Source organism: Rattus norvegicus, chromosome 4, assembly GCF_036323735.1.
Source record: "Rattus norvegicus strain BN/NHsdMcwi chromosome 4, GRCr8, whole genome shotgun sequence".
NCBI lineage: Eukaryota > Metazoa > Chordata > Mammalia > Rodentia > Muridae > Rattus > Rattus norvegicus.
The window spans coordinates 162,759,718-162,780,414 of NC_086022.1; the positions used below are offsets into that span (position 1 = coordinate 162,759,718).

Here is a 20,697-nt window from a genome sequence, read left to right on the forward strand (position 1 = left end):
TCCTAGATGCAAGCCAGGGCCACATAGACTAGGCAAGTGCTCCACAACTGTACTAGTCTGACCTCTACGTTGTCTCCTTTCTGGGGTTTCCAGTCTCTCACCCAGCTTCAGGCAAAGCCTGACCACCCACCATCAGTCCACCTGCTTTCCAGAGAGCTGACTGAGGCACCAAGGGAGGCAGAAGGTCTGCAGGGCACTTTCGAGGTATGTTTTTTGGCTACTGTGATAAAACACCAAAGAGAAACAAGGTGTGGTTTGTGAGAATCCTGTATATTGTGGGAGATAAGGCAAGGTTACAGAAATGGCTCTCGCCAGGGGCTGTGGAACAGGTGGCTCAGCTCGGTCACCTCTAGATAGATCAAGACATAGAGAGTTCAGGGTGGCACTGTGCTGGCTTGTAATGTTCAAGCCTTGCCTTTAGGATACTATGACCAGCAAGGCTCTGAAACCTTCCATAGCAGTGCCACTAGCTGGGGACTAAGTGTTCAAACACACGGGCCTGTAGGGACATTACACACAGAGGCCATGATGCTAGTTGAGGCTAGTCACTGCTCTCCCAGCCTCCTCATCCATGAAAAGATCGTCTGTAGGAGCATAGTGCAGCTGTGAACATCGAGCTTGAAAATGTTATAGAAGCGTTTTGTAAACTGAAGTGCAAGGAGGAGCAGAGCATGGGCTCAAATGCCTGTAACAGAAGCCTTTGTTATGATGAGACAGGGTGGCACCTTTTGTCCCAAAAGTGTAGATAGATATTGTCGTCATCGTCAACATCATCATCATCACCTCCTTTTGCCTTAACTGTTGTCTCCAAATTTTCTACCAGATTGAATGATGTAGATTAGAATTGTTTGACACCTAAATCCAAAAACAGTATTAGGTCATTCCACAATGAAATGATTTAAACATGAAAAATGTACTTCACATGAAATCCATGAGAACAGTGTAACACTATGGTCTTTCTGCTATGTCCTCAGACATAAGATGATCTAAGATCATCTCAGAGTCCAGTGTAGTTACACTGCTACATAGTCAGACTACATCCAGCCATTACACCATTCTCCCTACAATTCCTTAGAACAAAGTACGTGCCCCTCCCTCTTAAGTCCGGCCTGGAAATCTTCCTTCTGCTTACCTCCACTAGTCAAACAATGAAAGCTGGGAATAACATGGTTTATTCTGTCTAAATAAAAAAGGGTCCAGTACTCTTACTTGAAAAGGAGACAGGGGTCTCTACATAGGTGGTCACTTCTCCGTCCTCATCTTCGTCTCTCTCATCTACCTCTGAATAGCAGCAGCTGACCTCCCCTTTTGCTTTACCACTGAGAACCAATCACACTCCTGCTTCTCCTCTTCTTTCCCTAAATGCACCATGTCTCAGCACAGGGCTGACCACGGCTTCTCTTCTCAGCTACAACTCTCCTCTCCGTCATGGCCCCAACTCCCATCCCAAATAAGAACCTGCTGTCCTTCCTGAGTCTGGTCCAGGGAGGAAGGTGTCCACTAAAGGGCAGGCCCAGGCATCCAGGCATGGCCCATGCATCCCTGCTCAGGACCAGGAGCCAAGGGAGAAAGTGCAGCAGGTTCATCAGGCATCAGGCCTCTCTGAAGCCCACACTAGGTCAGTTTAGCACAGTAGAGTGGTTGATCTGAGTAAAGTGCCTGTTCTTGCTGTGGAACCATGGCCAGCCTCCTAGTGTGCCCTTTCCAAGAGCATTCTAACTCTTCAGTGCTGAGTTCGGTTCCTGCTTCCCATAGGCTTGGTTCTGCAGGGCCTGTTCCAGTGCTTACCTGCCCTGCATGCACCTCTGGTCTGTGTGCTCCAGTGCACACCTGCCCTGTGTGCACCGATGGTTTGTGTGCTCCAGTGCAGCTGTCCTCTGTGCACTGCTGGTGTGTGTGTTTGCTCTGCAAAGGCACAGAACCCCATTCCTGCACAAAACAAATCACATGAGCACAGACATCTGTGTTTTAGCAGACTTCACTGAAGACTGAAGAGATGAAGGAGGTTTACATAGAAAAAATACAAAAATCATAAAATTTAATATTAGACTTCTGTACAGTCTAAAGGAGGACTCCATTCCCACTGCCTGGGTTCTGGCTGTCCAGGAAGGCACACACATACCTGTGCCCTTTTTAATTCTCAAACTCTATATACAAAAGGTAATTCGTAGACAATTTTGTGAAGATATTTATTTCAGAGATTAGGCTCCACTGTGTAAATCATGGTGGTCTCGTTCTGCTTCTTGGGGTCAGGAGTTGGGAATAGAGAGGATCACAGGTGTGCAGCCAGGTGCTTGGCTGGGCAGATCAGTTAGCTACATTCTATAAAGAGTCAAGCCTTTGGGATAAAAGTCGTTTTCTTTTTGATCTGTATGATGGGTTATCTGAGGTGACACTGACCCCTGCTACTATAGCTCTAACAGGTTTTCAGTAGAGGGTCAGGCCCCGGTGTCCACCAGGGAGAAACCCTGGGGGAAGCTCCCACTGTTCTGGTCTTTCTCTTCTGTGCCTGGGTGCCCAGATAGTGTTTCCACTGCCCCAGGGAAAAGGTCCCAAGCTCCCAGGTCCCAGGCTTCCCTCAGTCCTCTATCCTCTGCCATCTGACTCTGTCCCCAGTTTGGAAAGACTGGGTGCACCATAGACTAGGGACACAAGGCATATTGCAGAGGTCTAGGACACAACCATTTGTACACATGCATACATAGGCGCTCCTCTCTCTCTCTCTCTCTCTCTCTCTCTCTCTCTCTCTCTCTCTCTCTCTCCCCCTCCCTCCCTCTCTCTTTCACTGTGTGTGTGTGTGTGTGTGTGTGTTTGTGTGTGTGTGTGTTTTCGTGTTGGGTCTGGGTTGGGTGAGAGTGGGGTGGGCACACTATTTCCATTCCTGTGACACGTTGTTGGCACAATCCGCCCATCAGTGTGAGACCCTGTGAGGCAAAAGACCTCTCACCTGTCCCTACAGCCATTTCTGACATTTCCTGCTAACTAGATAACACAAGAAGGTTTCCACTCCCAGGATGGAGGGCTCACTCTCCCCAGGACTTTGGGGACCCTTGCTCATCTCACCGGCCCAATGATTCAGGTGGCCCTGCCACCTCCACTCTCTCTTGCCTTTCGACTGGTTGCCAAGTGGAACAGATACAGAAAACATATAGTTTGCACCCCCAGACACCCAGGGGAGAAGGCTGGATGGGTTTGCACCCCCCAATAGTTCTACCTGCTCCTCTGTACAAACCCAATGCTCTGGAGCTCTCTTCTAAAAATAGCATCAAAGGAATGTACTCCCTTGCTTAACACCCCCAGTTCTAGATACCATCTTCAGAGCATTCCAAAGTGCACATCTACAGGGGAGTGCAGGGGACACAGAGGACTGAACTGCCTGCATTCCTATCTGGTCTGTTAGCTAAGGGTACTTCCAACCTGGGTCAGTCAGCATACTCCTGGGGAACACCGGACCCTTTCTATAGGCCTCTCAAATCTCCCTTGGAATGTTTCTTCCTCCAGACCCACTTGTCTGCAGTTCAGGAGTCAGTGCAGAGGTCGGGCCTCAGCAGCGTCCCCTAAAGTGAAGCTGACCTTGGGTACCCGCCTTCCCCCACTGCCCATTTCCTATGAGTCTCCTTAACCTGGTTCCAACCACCCCTCTCCCCCACCTCAGTCCTAAGCAAGCTAAGAGCCACCCTGACTATTCTGTCCATGGACACATTCCCACAGCCTACCACACCTCAGAAGTCAAACAACCACTCACAAAGCAAAGAAAAAATTCAACAACACCCTAACCTATTTTCCAGAGCTCTGTGAGCCCTGTTTTTTCAGTCTTCAAAACAGGAGTGCAAGGCTCAGTGTGGAGAACCCATAGTCCCAGCTGCTTGTGCAGCTGAGGCAGGAGGATCACTGGAGACAATAGCCCAGGGAAGAGGGAAGACCTCGTCTTAAAAAGCTAAATGTTTTCAGCCCAGTACCATATGGTGGGATAAGGGAGGTGTCCTGTTGACTTGAATGGAGAGGCAGTAAGATAGTCTTCTATGGTAACTTTCCATTAGACCACTGAGGTCACTTAACACAGGAAAAACGACCCACATTGGGACCCAAACATCTGGACTGATCTGCTTCCAATAGGAAAAAGTTGTACCCCTCATGTCCCAAGAGGTTGAATCTTTAGAAGTCTGAATTTTCTGAGGCTGATGCTTCCAAGAGTGTGCTCCCGGACAGTGGGAGGGGTCCAGGGCTAGGATTTGACGGGGGAGGGAGACTGCAAACACAGGCCTGCATGTGGACTGGTGAATCCTGACAAAGGCCAGGGATGCAGTAGACGTTCTGGAACTACTGACCCTGTTTGATGGCAGGACCTCTACCTGGCATGGTAGGAAGGAAGGAAGCCCATGTCTGGTCATCATGATAACGTGGTAGGGAGCAGGGTATGGGTTAAATTGCTTTATGTTAAGTAGAGGAGACTTGGGGATCCAGAAAGACTGGGTAGCTCAGTCTGTCTTCCTCATCTGAGATGCTGCCAACCTCCTCCCATAGACTTATTTGCATAGTGTCATGGTCCCTTAGTCTGAGTCCAACCATGGCCCCAACACCAAAACCAGAGAAATAACACCAGTAAATATTAGCCACTTTCCTCTCATAATCTGTTCCATCATGCAACCTCTTCCCTGAGACCTTCTGATCCCTCCTTTCTGTGATAGGCAGTTGCTGCAGGGACCACCCCACCCTAGTGCACGGTTACTATGATCCATATTTATTGAACATGTGGATGTGCTCACCACTGTGTGAGGCACTGTCCATACACCAGGTAGGTGAATGTTATACCCATTTTACTGATGGGGTAACTGAGGCACTACAACATTTTTTTTAAGGTTGCACACCAAAGTCAACCTAGACTGCCTCCAGAGCCCTTGTCTCCTCACCTCTGTAGCATCCCCACAATGTCATCCTCCCCACTGCTACATCCTCACAGATGTATCCCTGAGTCCTGGGCACACACGAACACACCTAGGCTATGGCTTTCTTCTTGAGGCTCCTGGCTACAAGAACAAGCTCCAACTGGAGAAGCAGACACCAGAAAGCCTTGAGAGGACAGGGAAGAAATAGATCCAGGCCCTCCAGAGGGTGAGAAGCAAAGGGCTAAGGTTTGGATCATTTGACTGGCACCACAAGACTCAGGTACTGTACAGATATTCTCCCCTCATCAGTGCTGAGAAGAGGAGAAAGGGACTAATAGAGAAGCTGAGGAACCCGTCGAGTTCAGGGAGCTGGAAATGCTTGTCCTGAAGCAGAAAGCCCTACCTCCAAGCCTTGCTTCAATCTGGAGTCCCTGCCCCCTGCTGGGCCACTGCAGAAAGAACAAAGGCAACTGAGGAGCTCTTCCATAGTCTCAGTCCAACTATATTGCAGTCACACCTAAATTCAGCCCCTTTTGTAGGGGTGGACCTTCTTCCATATCCAAACTCTGGTATCGATGGCAGGATTGACTGACAATGTGCACAAAGTCCTGCACAGCATCTCTGGGTGTGTGACACACGTGCTATCTGTCCTCAGTCACTGTTGTGACCAGCAGCAGAGTATTGGGTTCTAGGAGTTCAGAATGGACCACTGGGTCTTGAGCTTTGGTGTCTTGGTGATATGCCTGACTGAGTCCACTGGGGTTCTGGTTCCTGGGCCATCCTGGCGCACCTCAGGTTATTGCTTTCAGCTTGCCTCCTGGTGCCCCCTTCTCCACTGCCCTTCTGGGTTCATACAGGCTAAACCAGCTCCTCTGAAAATACTTGACACCTTGGATTTATTGGGGTTGAGCACTGCGAGATCAGGGAGTTTGCTCCTGGTAAGAAGAGAACTGGCAACTCTGCTTGGCTCTCTTAGCACTTTTGGGGGCTGTCCCTGAAGGATCCCTCCCAGGTACCCATTTCCTTGACTTTCCCCGCACCATTGCTCTCTGAGTCTCTCATTCTTTCACCAGGCGGTAGATGTGGTGCTGAGCCCCGTGTTCGCTTGTTGGCAGTGGCAGGTACCAAGTCATCTCACTGATACATTCTTTTGTATTTCAATTAAGGAATTCTTTTACACATCTGCGTGCGTGCGTGCGTGCGTGCGTGCGTGTGTGTGTGTGTGTGTGTAAACATGTGCTTGCCTTGCTGGGTTGGCCTGATATTGTTTGACATGATTTCATGGTTTCTAACTCCACCCATTTTCTTCAAATGAATTAGAGAAGTCTGATTCTTTGTCTGCTTTTGCTTTCCCAAGACAAGGTCTTGCTTTTAGGAGGATGCCCTGGACCTCACCACGTAGACCAGCCTATCCCCTAAGTGCCAAGATAAAAGATGTGTGCTGGGGTTGGGGATTTAGCTCAGCGGTAGAGCGCTTGCCTAGCAAGCACAAGGCCAAGGCCCTGGGTTCTGTCCCCAGCCCCCCCCCCCAAAAAAAAAGAAAAGAAAAAAAAAGGTGTGTGCTACCACTGCCTGGCAACACCAATTCTCCTTCATTTTACCCTAAGCAATACAATGGTAAAAACAAAGACTCAGGGTTTGTTTCTTTGTTTCTTTGCTTGTTATTTGAGATGGTGTTTCTCTGTGTAGCCTTGGCTGTCCTGGATTTTGCTCTGTAGATGTATCAAGCGCTGGGATTTAGGTGTGTACTAGCACTGCCCAGGAGAAGAATGGTTTTTCCGTGAGACTTCTTCACTTACCACACAACACAGAGGGAAATGCCACATGAACCAGAGTGCATGCTGTGAATTGACAATCCTGATGCAGGTTCTGAGACCTACAACTCTGGTGCAGAAACCAGGAAGGTCTGGGTAGGGAGTCGGGCACAAGTGACAAACAGTCTTACACCACTAGGTGACACTCAAGTACCAGTTTTCTTTCCTTTGGCACCTATTTCTACAGTGAAATCTTGTGTAAGGTGATAAGGGGATGTTAAGTATGCTGTAATTAAGATGGCATGGAAGACAGATTACACACACACACACACACACACACACACACACAGAGAGAGAGAGAGAGAGAGAGAGAGAGAGAGAGAGAGAGAGAGAGAGAGAGCGCTGAGAAGGGCTAACCTTCCCCATTTTGGATGAACAGTACTTGTGAGTGAGGACACAGTTATGACAGAAGGAGAGATATTGTTTGCGGTGTCTGCGCTATGCATGGTTTACATGGAGCTGTTCAGTAGGAGGAAGGAAAGCAAACAATCCCAGCAGCATCCAAGCCGATGCTTAGCCTCTGAAACAAACCGTCCCCTTACTAAACGCTCTCCATTCCCAACCCAGGACAGCGGCAGTCTCCCCCTGTGACCATCATAATGCTGGGGGAAGGAAGGACAGCTGCAGGGTGTGCAGCAAGGCAGGAAGAGCAACCGTGAGTCCTGGAGGATGTGGGTCATCCACGGCTCAAGGTCTTCCTGTGACAAATGAAGTGAGCAGGGACCTGAACCCAGGCAGGCTTTCTCCCACATTCTCTAAGTCATGTGAGCACCCCGGGAGACTGAGTATGCCAGACTGGCCTGAAAACACAGAGACAGTGTGTGAGCTTAGGTTATGCTGTGACTAGAACAGAACAGAAATGTTGCCCACCAATCAGCAAGAATGCAAAACAGTTATGAATCTGAATGACCTGGAAAGGGACTGAAGGCAGAGGTATGGTGACAAACCTCAAATGACAGACCTGGGGTCACAGGACTCTGACCAGTGTTACCCTCATCAACCACTCCAGACCCTTGTGGTGTCTTTGCTTGAACTAAGATCTTGCTGTGTAGTCCAGGCTGACCTCAACCTTCATTCCTTTGACTTCAGCCTCCTGAGTACTAGAATTACAGAAGTCATGCACCTAATTTATTACTTTGATGATACTTTATATACATATATATGTATTAGAAACCTATACATTATATAATATTATATATATTACACGTATTATGTTTGCATGTGTGTGGAATGGTGTGTGTGTATGTGTGTTTGTGTTTATGTGTGTGTGCATAGTCTTCCAAGTCACCTTCATCACAGCATAATTAGCACTCCCTTGTCAACTTACACAAAGGTTTTGTTGTGTTGTACTATGTGCATGGTTAAGTCAGAGGACAACTTGCATGAGTAAATTTTCTCCTTCAAATATGTGTGTTCTAGGAGTTGAACTTAAATCATCAGGCTTAATGGCAAGCACTTTTGCTCAGTTAGCCATATTGCTGGCCCTTATGATAGATATCTTTGAAATCAACTCACTTTTCTTTTTCTTTTTTCTTTATTCCTTATTTACCTTAGCAATGCAATCATGAAAACAAGAACTCTGGTTCCTTTGTTATTTGATTTGGTTGAGACAAGGCTTCTCGGTGTGTTCTTGGTTCTCCAGGAACTCACTGTGCAGACCAGTCTGACCTCAGACTCAGAGACTAAAGGCACGAGCCACCACACCCAGTTTGTTTATAAACAAATTAACTATTATATAATATATGTCAGTAGATGTAGTACTTATAAGACATCCCCATGCACCATGCTGGGAAGACCCAATACAAAAGAGCCTCTCAGGCCACACACAAAGGCAGCCTGCTCCTGCCTCTGTAGCCCATGCTCATCTGACTTTTTCAGGGGAAGGTCCATGGGGACTAGAACTCTGCTCTTGACAAATCTTACTCAGTGCCTTCACTCCAGGCCTGGCATGTAGCTATTACACTTCTCAATTCTGGGTGGCTCTGTGATAGAAGTCAAGCCCCTCAGTATAATACATATATATTATGTGTACATATATCTTATACCTGAAGGGTGTGGAGTCTACAGCAAGTCCACAGACATGCTGGAAAGGAAGGGAGGACAGAGCCTGACCAGGATGAAAGTAAATTGGTGAATGAATGAAAAAAATATTAGAGAGAGAGAAATGTTAACAGGATTGATTATAGGGGAGCATAAACTTCTAACCTTAGGAGGCAAACCTAAGGACAATGAGTCTTAACTTTTGTCATCTCAAAGGCATTTTAAATGTTCTTAATAAACCCTTAGAGGCAAGGAATAAATATTATTCACACCACTCCTAGTTTTAGGGAACTACTTTTATCTGCATCCTTGAATGAATGGCTGGTGTTACTTATGGTCTTTGCATCATCCTGACTAAGGAAGCCTACCGGGTGATTTAGCACAAAACTGGGTTGCCTGAAAGAAGGCAGCTGCGGCCTAGTGGCTTTGCCTTGGTGCTTGGTGCATTTGGCATGTTACTGGCATTGCCTGTGGACATTTGCTTCTGCCCTTTCCCCAGCCCCTGGCACAATCGCTACATAAAAGTGATGCCCCGTGTAGCCCCTGGACCAAATGGCTCAGAGCACTACCTTCTGAGGCCACAAGAAAATGTGCCCTAGACAAATGGTGCCTCAGACCACTTGAGAGAAAATCCCAGATCAATCCTTCAGGAGGCGACAGGTAACGGTCCCTGGAGGGGGAGGGGCGACTCTAACGTCTGGGAAAGGGGTTCTGCTCCTTGCTTCTCTGAGTGCCTTCCTGAGGCTGATGGGACACTCCCTCACCGGTCTGCCTGAGCCTACAACTTCTCCAGGCCCGCCCTAGATTCCTCTCCCCTGCACCAAAGGACTACATGTGTGAGGGGCCGCGTTACAAGTGGACGCTCCGAAAGGCGACTCTGCTTCTGTGCCGGGTTTATCACGGTTGCCTCGAGCCACAGCCTCCCAACCCCTACCCTGTGCAAATACACAGCAGATCGCAGGCAACAGCAGGACTGCGGGAAGGACTGGTGAGCGCCGGGAGGGCAGCTCCTGTACCTGGGAGGCAGGACCTCGGTATGAAGCCATTAGGCTGAAGGCGGAGCTTAGGGGCACAGAAGGCAGAGCCCGGGTGTGGAGAAATAGACTGAGAGCGGGGCTGGGCTGACGAGAGGCGGAGTCCCGGAGAGAAGCAACAGAAATGAGGGCGGATCTTAGAAACCATGAAGGCGGAGCCCAGGCTTGTAGTAATTAGGCTGAGGGCGGGGCTTAGAAGATTAGCAAGCGGAGGACAGATATTGGGCAGTTAGGATGAGGACGGGGTTTGGAGCGCGAGAGGCGGAGTCCGAGTGTAGAGCAACAGAATGAGGGCGGAACTTAGGAGCGCAGAAGGCGGAGCCCGGACCTGGAGAAATAGGATGAGGGCGGGGCTTGTTGCTGGGGAGTGGTGCAAAATCTTAAGGGAAAAAAATTAAAAACGTGCGAGAGGAGGATCCCCGGTTTTGCGTGGTCAGCTTGGGCGGTGCTTAGAAGTGCCAGGGTAGTGCTCCCTGCTTGTGTCCGGTGCCCAAGCTTTAGTCATTTTGCCAAGGCGAGTGGCTCTTGGTTGAGGCTGGGGAGGGCGGAGCTTTAGGTGCTGCTTCCGGACTCCTCCCTGAAGGAGATGACCAAAAGGATGGATACCTCCCTAGCAAACCGCATTCCCACCCACCCAGCTGATTTCCGGAAACTCGCTTGGGTTCAAGGGGTCAGAGTTTAGGTCCCCCACTGGGAGGTGGAAGGTGCAGACCCTAGTGTGCGAGGCAGATGGAGAGTTGGCTTCATGGATAAGAGCAACTGTTCTAGCAAAGGACCTGGGTTCTCCTCTCAGCACCCACTCACCTAGGGCAGAGGGCATATTAGGCTTGATGGAAAAGGAGAGAGACTTGGGAGCCCTGATGTTTGTGGTGAGGCTGGGAGGCTCTCATGGGAAATGGGAAATGTTGAAAGGATCTTTATGTTTAAAGTGGTGTGAGAGATGACAGAAAGGTCCTATTTCAAAAGGGCAATGGGCTGTGAATGTTGCCCTCAAGACAGCTGAAGAACCTACGGCACCAAATCTTACGGAGGGTTGTTTCCGTTCCGTTTTAGGCAGTTAAATAGCAAATAAGAAATTAAGAGGAGAAAGCTAGGCTGGAAAGATAGTTGGATAGTTCGGTAAAGACCCCTGAAACCAAGTCTCTTCTGAGTTTGACCTCGGAATTTACATAGTTGAAGTAAAGGACTGTCTCCAATAAGCTGTCCTCTGCCTCCACCTTAGAGCCATGGCATATGTGTACACACACACACACACACACACACACACACACACACACACACACATGAAGGGGCACATAAAATAAACAAGACTAGGCTTTTAAGTTTAAAAGCCCAAAAACCTGTCCTCACTCTTATGAAGGCAATCACAATTTCTTAGTCTACTAGCAAAATTATGCAATAGGACTTTAGGCTATTTAAATTGTGGTAATATTAGGAATCATGATCTGGCCTGGAGAGATGCCTCAGCAGTTAAGATCAATACCCACCTCACACATGGCATCTCACGACTGTCTGAAATTCAGTACCAGGGTACAAGTACCAATATCACACAGATGTCCAATGCAGGCAAAACACTAATGCATAAAAATAAGTAAGTTGTTAGAAAAATATGGTAATCTAACATCTAACTCATACTATTTCATAACAAGCTAATAGAGAGGTTGTTTTAGAACATGGACTGAGCCAGCCTGATCTACATAATAAAAACCCCATCTCAAAAAGCAAAGAAGGAAACTGGAAAGATGATGGCTCAGCAATTAAAAGCCAAGCTGCTCTTGCAGGAGATCGGAGGTCATTTCCCGGTACCCATGACAAATGTTCACAACCACCTATCAGTCCAGTTACAAGGCACCCCAGTTCCTCTGGCCTTTGGGAGCACCAGCACTTGCATGTACATACCCACACAGAGACTTGCAAACATACATATCATTAAAAATCACAAAATGGAATAAAAAACCCTTATGAAAGGGAAAAATAGAGTTTCAGAACATTTTTATTTAAGAATGAGAGTTTGTTAAAGTCAATTGCCAGGCCAGTTATAAAACCCTATCAGTGACCTTGCTGTCCTGGTTATAGTTTCCATTCAAAGTGACTCACACTTAGAGGGTATTCACAATTTTAACATTCTTAAATTTGTAGTGGTCTTTTAAAAAGCTATAATATATATGTGTGTATATATACGTATATTTATTAGTTTATGTACATAAGTGTTTTTGCCTTTATATGTATCTATGCACCATATATATACAGTACACATAAGGCCAGAGGAGGGCATTGAGTCCCCTCAAAGTAGAATTAGAGATGTTTGTGAACCACAAGCTGGGTACCAGTAATTGAACCCTGGTCCTCTGGATGAGTAGTTAGTGCCCTTAAGTGCTAAGCTATCTCTTGAGCAGCTTGTATAAGTCTTCTGGAAAATACTCGTTCATTGGTTAATGCAGGTCTTCCGTGCATTGCCATATTTCATCCAATAAAAACCTTAAAATCCCATCCATTAACACTGCCTGCTAAATTAAATATTAAATATTGAGTGATACATTTTCACACTCACCAGGTAGCTAAGAAAAGGTTTTCAAAATGCTAACATCTTCTAATCAGTCACATTAGGCATTGGTAGAAAACATTGTTGGTGATTGTGACTGAAATGACAAGGTCGTTTCTGTAATTGCCGAGAACATTTTGACCAGTGTTTGGCCAAGAATTACCATAGGTTGTCATTTTGATGCTTTTAATTTAGAATGTCGTCCAGAGAGAAAAGCTCTATCTTTGACAGTTTTCACAGTGTTTCCATTAAATCTGAATTGCCTAGCCAGCTGTTCACTCTATTATCACTTCAGGTAGATTCCTGGTAGGGTTTTCCTATAAGGACTTGACATAATAGAATTTCAGTCTTGAGCTAGGCAAATTAAATCTGTTCCCTTCTTCCAAAATAATGATATAACACAAAGGATCTGATCAAGTAGCTATTAAGTGTCACAAAGAACTGCTGATAGTCCTGTTGATGCCTTGAATCCTTTCCCTTGAGAGACAGATGGAGGTGAATTTCTGTGAGTTCCAGGCCAGACAGGACTACATAGAGAGACCCTGCCACTAATAATAATGTATTACTACTATTACATTTATAAATATTAAATATTTGGGGCTGGAGATTTGGCTCACAGGTTAAGAGCACTGACTGCTCTCCCAAGGATCCTGAGTTCAGATCCCAACAACCACTTGGTGGCCAACAACCATCTGTAATGAGATCTGATGCCCTCTTCTGGTGTGTCTGAAGAGGTGGTGAAGACAGGTACAGGGTATTTACACATAATGAATAAATCTTTTAAAAAATAAGTATTTCTTAGAATAATTATTATACATATTATTTAAGTAATTATTACTTAATAATAATAATTGTTATTTCAAATAATGCTGTATATTTTATTTTTGAGACTGATTCTAAAAGGCTTTACATTGTTTTCTCTAAGAAACTGCTCTTGCATCCCTGAACAGTGGGACAAATACTCTTACTGATGTTTTTATTCCACTTGTGAGGAAAACTTGACCTTGACACTGCAGGAACGCTAAACTGCTTCTTCTCCAGACACCACATTCATCTGTCTGATTGGCAGAGTCTGGGAGACAAATCAGAGGGGAAATTTGAGTTTGGCTCTCACAGCGAGGAGGCAGAACTCACATCGGATCGCTGCTCATCTGAGAGAAGGCTGCCTGGGAGAGGATGAGCACAAGAGTACATAAATCACGCTCAGCAGTATTAGTTGCTAGAGGAATGCAATCAAAACCACTGTGGTGATGGAACGAGCTCTGGGAATCCCAAGCAACTAGGCTCAACCACCTGGCACACCACACCAATCACAGAGACACAAGGTACTGACAGGCAGAGAAGAGTTGAGCAATGTGGTATGTTTGGACGTGCAGATAAAGAGGCTCAGTGGCTACAGGTCCATCATCCGGGCACTGATGTGAACTTTGGGCTTATATAGGGGATGGGTTTCAAAAGCATGACTAAGCAGGCTTGGTCTCTGAGTGGCCTGGTTGGTCCTTATCTCTGTGGTCTGTTGACCATTATCTGAGCTCTGCTTCCTTATGACAAGCAGAAGTTCCCACTGTCTTTGAGGCACTGCAGTTCCTGCAATTAATTATCCTTACACATTTATCACCACGTCTGGAGACATTCAAGCATCCTTACAGAGTCCAGAACAGGGCATCATGAAAGCTGTGATAAGATACCTCTGTGTCTTGAACTGTTGGAGACAGGTTAGCCTTGGTTTGTAAACATATTTCTTTAATACTTAGCAGAGCTCAGGGTGAGTTAAAGCATGTGATGATGAAGGTTGCAGAGTAATGGAGACAAACACAGATGAAGGTAGAGATCCCAGGCTTTTGTTGCCTTGGGACCCCAAAGTATGAGTGAATACTTTATAGGAAAGCACTTTCTAGGCACCTGTGACAGAAATAGTATCTTACTTAAATATTCATTATATTCATCAAGATTCATTAAGCTACTTAGCTAATTATTATTATTTTTCTTTGATAAGACATGGCCTCTATGTAGTCCTGGCTATCCTAGAAGTCCTTATGTAGACCAGGCTTGCCTTGAACTCACAGTGATTCACCTGCCTCTGCTTCTTGAGTGCTGAGACTGAAGATGTGAGCCATCATGCCATGTAGACATAGTTTTTTTTTTCAAAACCTACTTTAATTGTGGTTCTTAAAAGGTTCAACCTCCCTTCTAGACCACCACCCGCCAAAGGTAGGGGAAAAGAAAGGTTAATGGGAAATGGGGTTTATGAATCTGTTTAGAAATAGTCTTTGGGGTGATTGCAATCTTCACAGTCAGCAGCAGTCCAGTCCACTCGGAAAACACCAAACACAAATCAGTTGCAGTGACTCCTTCCAGAAGAAACCTCCAGGCTCCACCAGGCAACAAATCATCAGGAGTCAGCAGAAGCAGCTGGAACACCACCAGACGTTCATTGATGCATTTCTCTCTCAGAATCAGGACAAGTGAAGAAAGCAATGAACCAAGGCAAGAGAGACCTCAGGGAAGACCAGCATCAGAGAAGCCCAAGGAAGACCAGCAGTGAGTTGCAAGGTGAACCAGTGCAAAAGCATCGTCCGCTGTCTGTTGGTTTCCATTCATACTCTTTCCAGATATTACACGTTCTCTCAAGCATTCGCTTCAGAAAAACATCACATGGCATTTCACCAGACAGCTTCCTGAAAACAATCATGTCGGTTCTGAGCAACACATACTCTCATAAAACAGTTTCCAGAATGAGCTGGGGAGGTGGCTCAGCATTTAAGAGGCTTGCCAGCTCTTTCAGGGGTCCTGAGTTTGATTCCCAGCAACCCCATGGTGGCTCACAACAATCTGCAGTGTGATAGGATGCTCTCTTCTGCTGTGCCTGCAGAGAGGAACACTGCACTTAATATTAAAAAAAAAGACAGTTTCCAGAAATCCCCAAATAGTCTCTAATGAAACCATAAATTTTCCCTTCAATGCTTGGCCTTCAAAATACATTTTTAAAGAAAAATAAACAGGTGCTGGCAGAGGTTTGTAAGCCTAACACTGAGAAGGCTGGGTTGGGAAGATTCCAAGCTGAAGGATAGCTTGAACTATAGAATGATGCCTTGCTGGAAAATGTTAATTTTATGGTGTGTGAATTACACCTCAATACATTGTTTTCAGAGTCTCTGTGTGGCCACTAATGCAGATGTTCACTGCTGTTGTTGAGATTTTGCTGTTTACTGGACGTTTTTTCAGGAATGTTTCTAACTCTTACTGGATCATTGCAAGATGAATATGGGAACAAGAAACAAATACCTATACATCGATGAGTTGTAAAAGCCCTTAAAGTTTCAAATATTGGTGTTAAACTCAAGTCTAAGTCAATAGAATGAGCTTTTGAATTCAGTCAGGAAGACTCAGTAGGGGGCGCTCTGTGCCCTAGCTATGGAAGTCAGTGAGCCTCAGTCAGTAAGATTTGTTGGACCAGTTTTTTTCACTTTGAAAATTACCAATTAGAAGCAGCCAATCATAATCCTGTCCTGTTTTGAAATATGTGCCTTATATTCCACTGGAATTGACGTTTTTCTTTTATCTTTTCATTTTCATGATATAAAGGATTTTTGTTGTTGTTACTGGTGGGTTGTTTTGTAGGTTGGCAGAGTGCTTGCTCCCCATATGTGAGGTCCTGGATTCAGTCTCAGCCCTGAAGAAAATCAGATGTGCTTGACAACTTGTCTTTGAACCTCTATATTGTTTATCTCTGTGTGTTTAAGTACATGCTATGTAAAATAATTGGTGTGGAAGAATTATTTTAAAGAAACAGAAAGTCAGTTCTATTTTTTTTGACTTGCATAGAATCCTGATTAATGGCCTATTTCCCTTTCACCTCACTCCACCTTCTTCTTAAACAAATGTGTCCTCCTTTCCTTTCTGTTGCTGTGATAATTCACTGTGACCAAAATCAGCCTAGGGAAGAAGGGTGTGTTTGGCTTCAATGTCTCGGTCATGTCCATCATTGAATGAAGTCAGAGCAGGAAGGAACCTGGAGGGAAGAACTGTGGACGAATGATGTTCTGGCTCATGCTCAACCGGCTTCCTTGTACAGCCCAGGATCACCTGCCCAGGGAATGGTGCCACCCACAGTGGGCAGAGCTCTCCTATCTCAATTAAGATAATGAAAACATATTCTCATATACACATAACACAAACCAACTTTATAAAACTAATTACTCAGTTCAGAGACTTTTTTGAGGTCTTCTAGGCTGTGTCAAGTTCACAGTTAATAATAACTAGACAATGCTTGTTCTTTCATTGTATCATAGGTCAGTGTTTCAGCCTGACTGGTCCATTAAGAACATTGCATCGTTGGGCACTGTGACACTCACCTTTAATACCAGCACACAGGAGACAGAGGCAAGGAGATCTGTGTGAGGTTGAGGCCAGCCTGGTCTACATAGCAAGTTCCAGTACATCCTGGACTACACAGAGAGACCCTGTTTAAAAAAAAAAGAAAGAAAGAAAGGGAGAAAGAAAGAAAGAGAGAGAGAGAGGAAGGAAGGAAGAAAGAAAGATAGAAAAGAAGGAAGGAAGAAAGGGAGAAATTGGTTATTTGAAAGAAAATGGCCCCCATACGCTCATAAGGTGTATCGCTATTAGGGGGTATGACTTTGTGGGAGGAAATATGTCACTGGGGGCAGGCTCTGAGGTTTAGGGTGCTCAAGTCAGGCCCCTAGACTTCTTCTCCAGTACCATGTCTCTCTGTGAACCATCATGCTCCTGCCATGATGATAATGGAGTAAACCTCCGAAGGTAAGCCAGCCACAATTAAATGTTTTCCTTTATAAGAGTTGCCATAGTCATGGTGCCACTTCACAATAAAGGAAACTCGAAAACAGAAAAATGGAAAGAAGGAAGGAAGGAAGGAAGCGAGAAAGGAAGGACGGACGGAAAGAAGGAAGTACATGACTACAGCATTTCTTCCTTCAATAGCATTTTGAATCCAAATCCTAGTAGTCATTTGTATAAAAGTTCTCTATAACATTTTAGTATCTAACATTAAGATTTTATTTTTAAGCCACTTTACGAAGTGTTGCATTTTTAAATATTTTAGGAATACATTTCAATTTGAAATAAACTGTTTATATTATCACCCAAAATAAAATCAGAATGTCTTATGCTAGGCCTGATGGCATATGCTTTTAGGCCCAGCATTCAGGAGGAGAATCAGGCACATGGATCTCTGTGAATTCTGAGCTACATAGCATGTCTCAGGCCAGCCAGAGCTGAAGAGTGAGACCCTGTCTCAGAAAAACAAAACAAACACATTTCATGATATAACACTCATCTTTCTTTATGGCAGGTGAAATTATTGTTTCAATTTTTCCTGTCCTACTGAAAAAAGTTTGGATCTCAACCACTATATTAGTTTTTACAGCAAGTTTTATGTTTTAAAAAGCCAACATTATGGTTTAGTCCGGGATATGAGTTCCCTGGAAGCAGAAGCAGGCAGATCACAGCAAGGTCATAGCCAATCGCAGTCAGTCTCAAGGCAGACAGAGCTACAGAGAAACAAACAAGAGTCTCTAATGTTCTTGGGGGGGTATTTTTCTATGGTCTGAAAACCACCAAGGTGAATACCCTGCAATTAGAATAAGTAGAGTTGGCACAAGGCCACATACTCAAGATATATAATTTTGTAACTAAAATGCTAGCAAAAATTAAGTGGTACTTGGGAGATTGCTTGGAGACCACCTAGAGTAAGAGCTGCTGGCTGCTCCAACCAGAGAGTAAAGTCACAGAAGAATAATTGGATAGAAACAGGGCCTGCTGGCAACACCATGACACCATGACACAACCGACGACACCACAATCCTACCCACGACACCAGGACTGAGAAATGGTGCGCTCAGAGCACCTTGCGGGCAAACTGAGTGAGGATCCCTGGAGGCTTAGGTGTATGTGCTGAATGTGAGTGCTGGGACCTGAACGCAGTTCCACTAGAAGTAGGTAAGCATTGCTGGTTTTCTTGAGGATAAAGAGGAATGTATGCGTGCCTGTTGGTGCAGTAACCCAGCTGAAGGTTTTCCTTTTCATGCTGAAGGCTGGAATTCTGTCTCATCTTCTTTTATCCAGGGATAATAACGTATGAATCAATGCAGCTCAGATATAAGGCAGTCTTCTGTTTACACTAATTCCATTATTAAAAATACACATTTCAGGGCTGAAGAGATGATTCTGTGGCTAAGAACCTTGGCTGTTCTTCCAGAGGACCCCTGTTCAATTCACAGCTACCACATTGCAGCTCACAACTGTCTGTAACTGCAGTTCCAGGGGATTCATCACCCTCACACAGACAAAACATCATTGCATAGGAAACAAAAATAGACAAGTGTAAAAATAAAAACTCAGCCAAGCAGTTGTGGTGCATGCCTTTAATCCCAGCACTCAAGAGACAGAGTCTGGCAGATCTCTGAGTTAGAGGCCAGCCTGGTCTACATATGTGACTTCCAGGACAGCCAACACTACATATAGAAACACTGTCTCAAACAAACAAACAAACAAGCAAACAAAACCTCAAAAACACACATTTCAGAACAAAAGAGGTTCTGTATACCCTTTGTAGACTGCTATTCTCACTGTTTCATTTTAGCCCCTGTATTTTCAATGGCTTCCCATAGATGGTCTATGTGTGGGGTAGGCTGGGACTACCAGAAGGTTAAAAACCAGACAGATATCTCTTCCAAGTATTTGTTGTCTCCATCAAAGAAAGACGTCAGAAGTAAGACAAAGTAAGGAGTTTAGGTGAAAATTGTTATAGGACAAAAGCTACTACTCCAGGGGTAGATCAGGTTACTTATTTGGGGAGCAGTGAGGTGATTCAAGCCAGGACTTCCCCATGTAACTTGGCTGTCCTGGAACTTGCTCTGTAGACCCAGCTGGCTTTGAATTTATAGAGACCTGCCTACTTTTGTCTCCTAAATATTGGGATAAAGTTATGCACCACCACACCCATGGCACCCCCCGGCTGTTTCAAGTTTCTTGATTGAGTTGCATGTTCATATTTTGGGTTGCTCAACATATGGGAAAACTGTAATAGGGGAAATAGTGAGTTGAAGTTAAACAAAGATGGGAAATCCAGGAATGGGTTTAGAATTTTCCAAAATAGTGTTCGGTTCGTTTTTCTACACTGTTGGGGTCAGGGATGGTGATGAACCATGGTGTCAGGTGCATGATGGGAAGTGCAAATTGAAAGCGCAAAGATAATGCACATAGAATTTAAATAAAGCAGAGGATTTACAGTCACCTTAGTCGTCCTCCCTGGTCCCAGCAGGTCTTAGTGTTCTTACTGTAATATGCTAACCACACCAGCCTCTGGTTACTTTGCAGTTTGTCCCTTGATTTAACTAGCACCTATCTACTGACTATGTTAGTTAGGCATTTGAGTTTCAAAGATCCTACAGTAATGTTGCTCCAAGTATCAGACAGTGAGTAAACTCTCAGTGAGGTGGAGCTGAGCATGCAGAATCAGTGTAGAGCAAACCATGTCTGGTGCCGGCATGTATCAGTTTCAGGCTATTGCTGCTTGAGAGTTAGAGCATGTGAACCTTGAACCCACTTATGACTTTGATGTTGAGTGTGGAAAGAATTTCAAAGTAGGCAATTTTAAATCAGAACAAATCTCAAGGAAAGCCGTTGCATAATGGTTTTGATAGACTCCTAAGATTTCCTAACATTGAGTTGTAGTGAGCATAGCATTTAAGGAACGTTTGTGTAAGCAAATCTGTGGCAGACCTTGTTTTATTTCAAAGGAACCCATACAGTGGGAAGAACATATCCTCAGTGAAGCACCGCTAATAACATTTTTCTATTTATGCAGGAAGAAGACTGTACTCACTTTCCTGTATTTGAAAGCACATTTGTGTCCTATTCAGGGAACAGAGATGGTATTTTGGCAAAGTTGTTTGACCAAGCCCAAGGTAGATAATAGACATTTGGTGAGTCATTTTTTAAAATTAGTTCCTCCCTGCAAAAAATAGATATCTACAGTAGAACATATCAGTTACATAAAGTAAAACTGTACAAAACTGTGCAGTTAAGAATGAATACTGCTGAGCCATCTCCTCTGAGCTTGCTGTATGTTTTTAAATTGATTTGTGTTCGTAATGATTCTGAGTGTTTTCTCGCTGTGTGTATTTTTGCAGACAGAGTCCAGAAGAGCACATTAGATCCTCTTGGACTAGAGTTAAGAAAGTTGTGAGTTTCTCTGTAGGTGCTGGGAACTGAACCTGGGTCCTCTGGAAGAGCATCAAGGGCTCTTACCTGCTAGGCCATCAGTAGCTGCAACCCTCTTTCATTTTGTTTTGTTTAGTTTTGTTTTTTCCTGGGTGCTGGGATTAGAGGCAGAAGCCACC

General features: G+C 45.0%; 1 protein-coding gene across 3 annotated transcripts in view; it reads left to right on the forward strand.

Moving 5' to 3' along the window:
• 4930433N12Rikl (RIKEN cDNA 4930433N12 gene like) overlaps window positions 1-20,697 on the forward strand; it is a 45,270-nt gene that overhangs the window by 21,031 nt on the left and 3,542 nt on the right. For 2 of the 3 annotated variants that reach the window (XM_063286860.1, XM_063286861.1), the window contains 4 exons: window positions 94-204; window positions 9,240-9,400; window positions 9,534-9,728; window positions 20,163-20,280. In XM_063286860.1, coding sequence (XP_063142930.1) covers window positions 94-204; window positions 9,240-9,400; window positions 9,534-9,728; window positions 20,163-20,280 — 585 coding nt within the window. Of the gene's footprint in view, window positions 1-6; window positions 205-9,239; window positions 9,729-20,162; window positions 20,281-20,697 lie in introns of all 3 variants that reach the window. The other variant, XR_005503935.2, reaches the window with a different exon arrangement.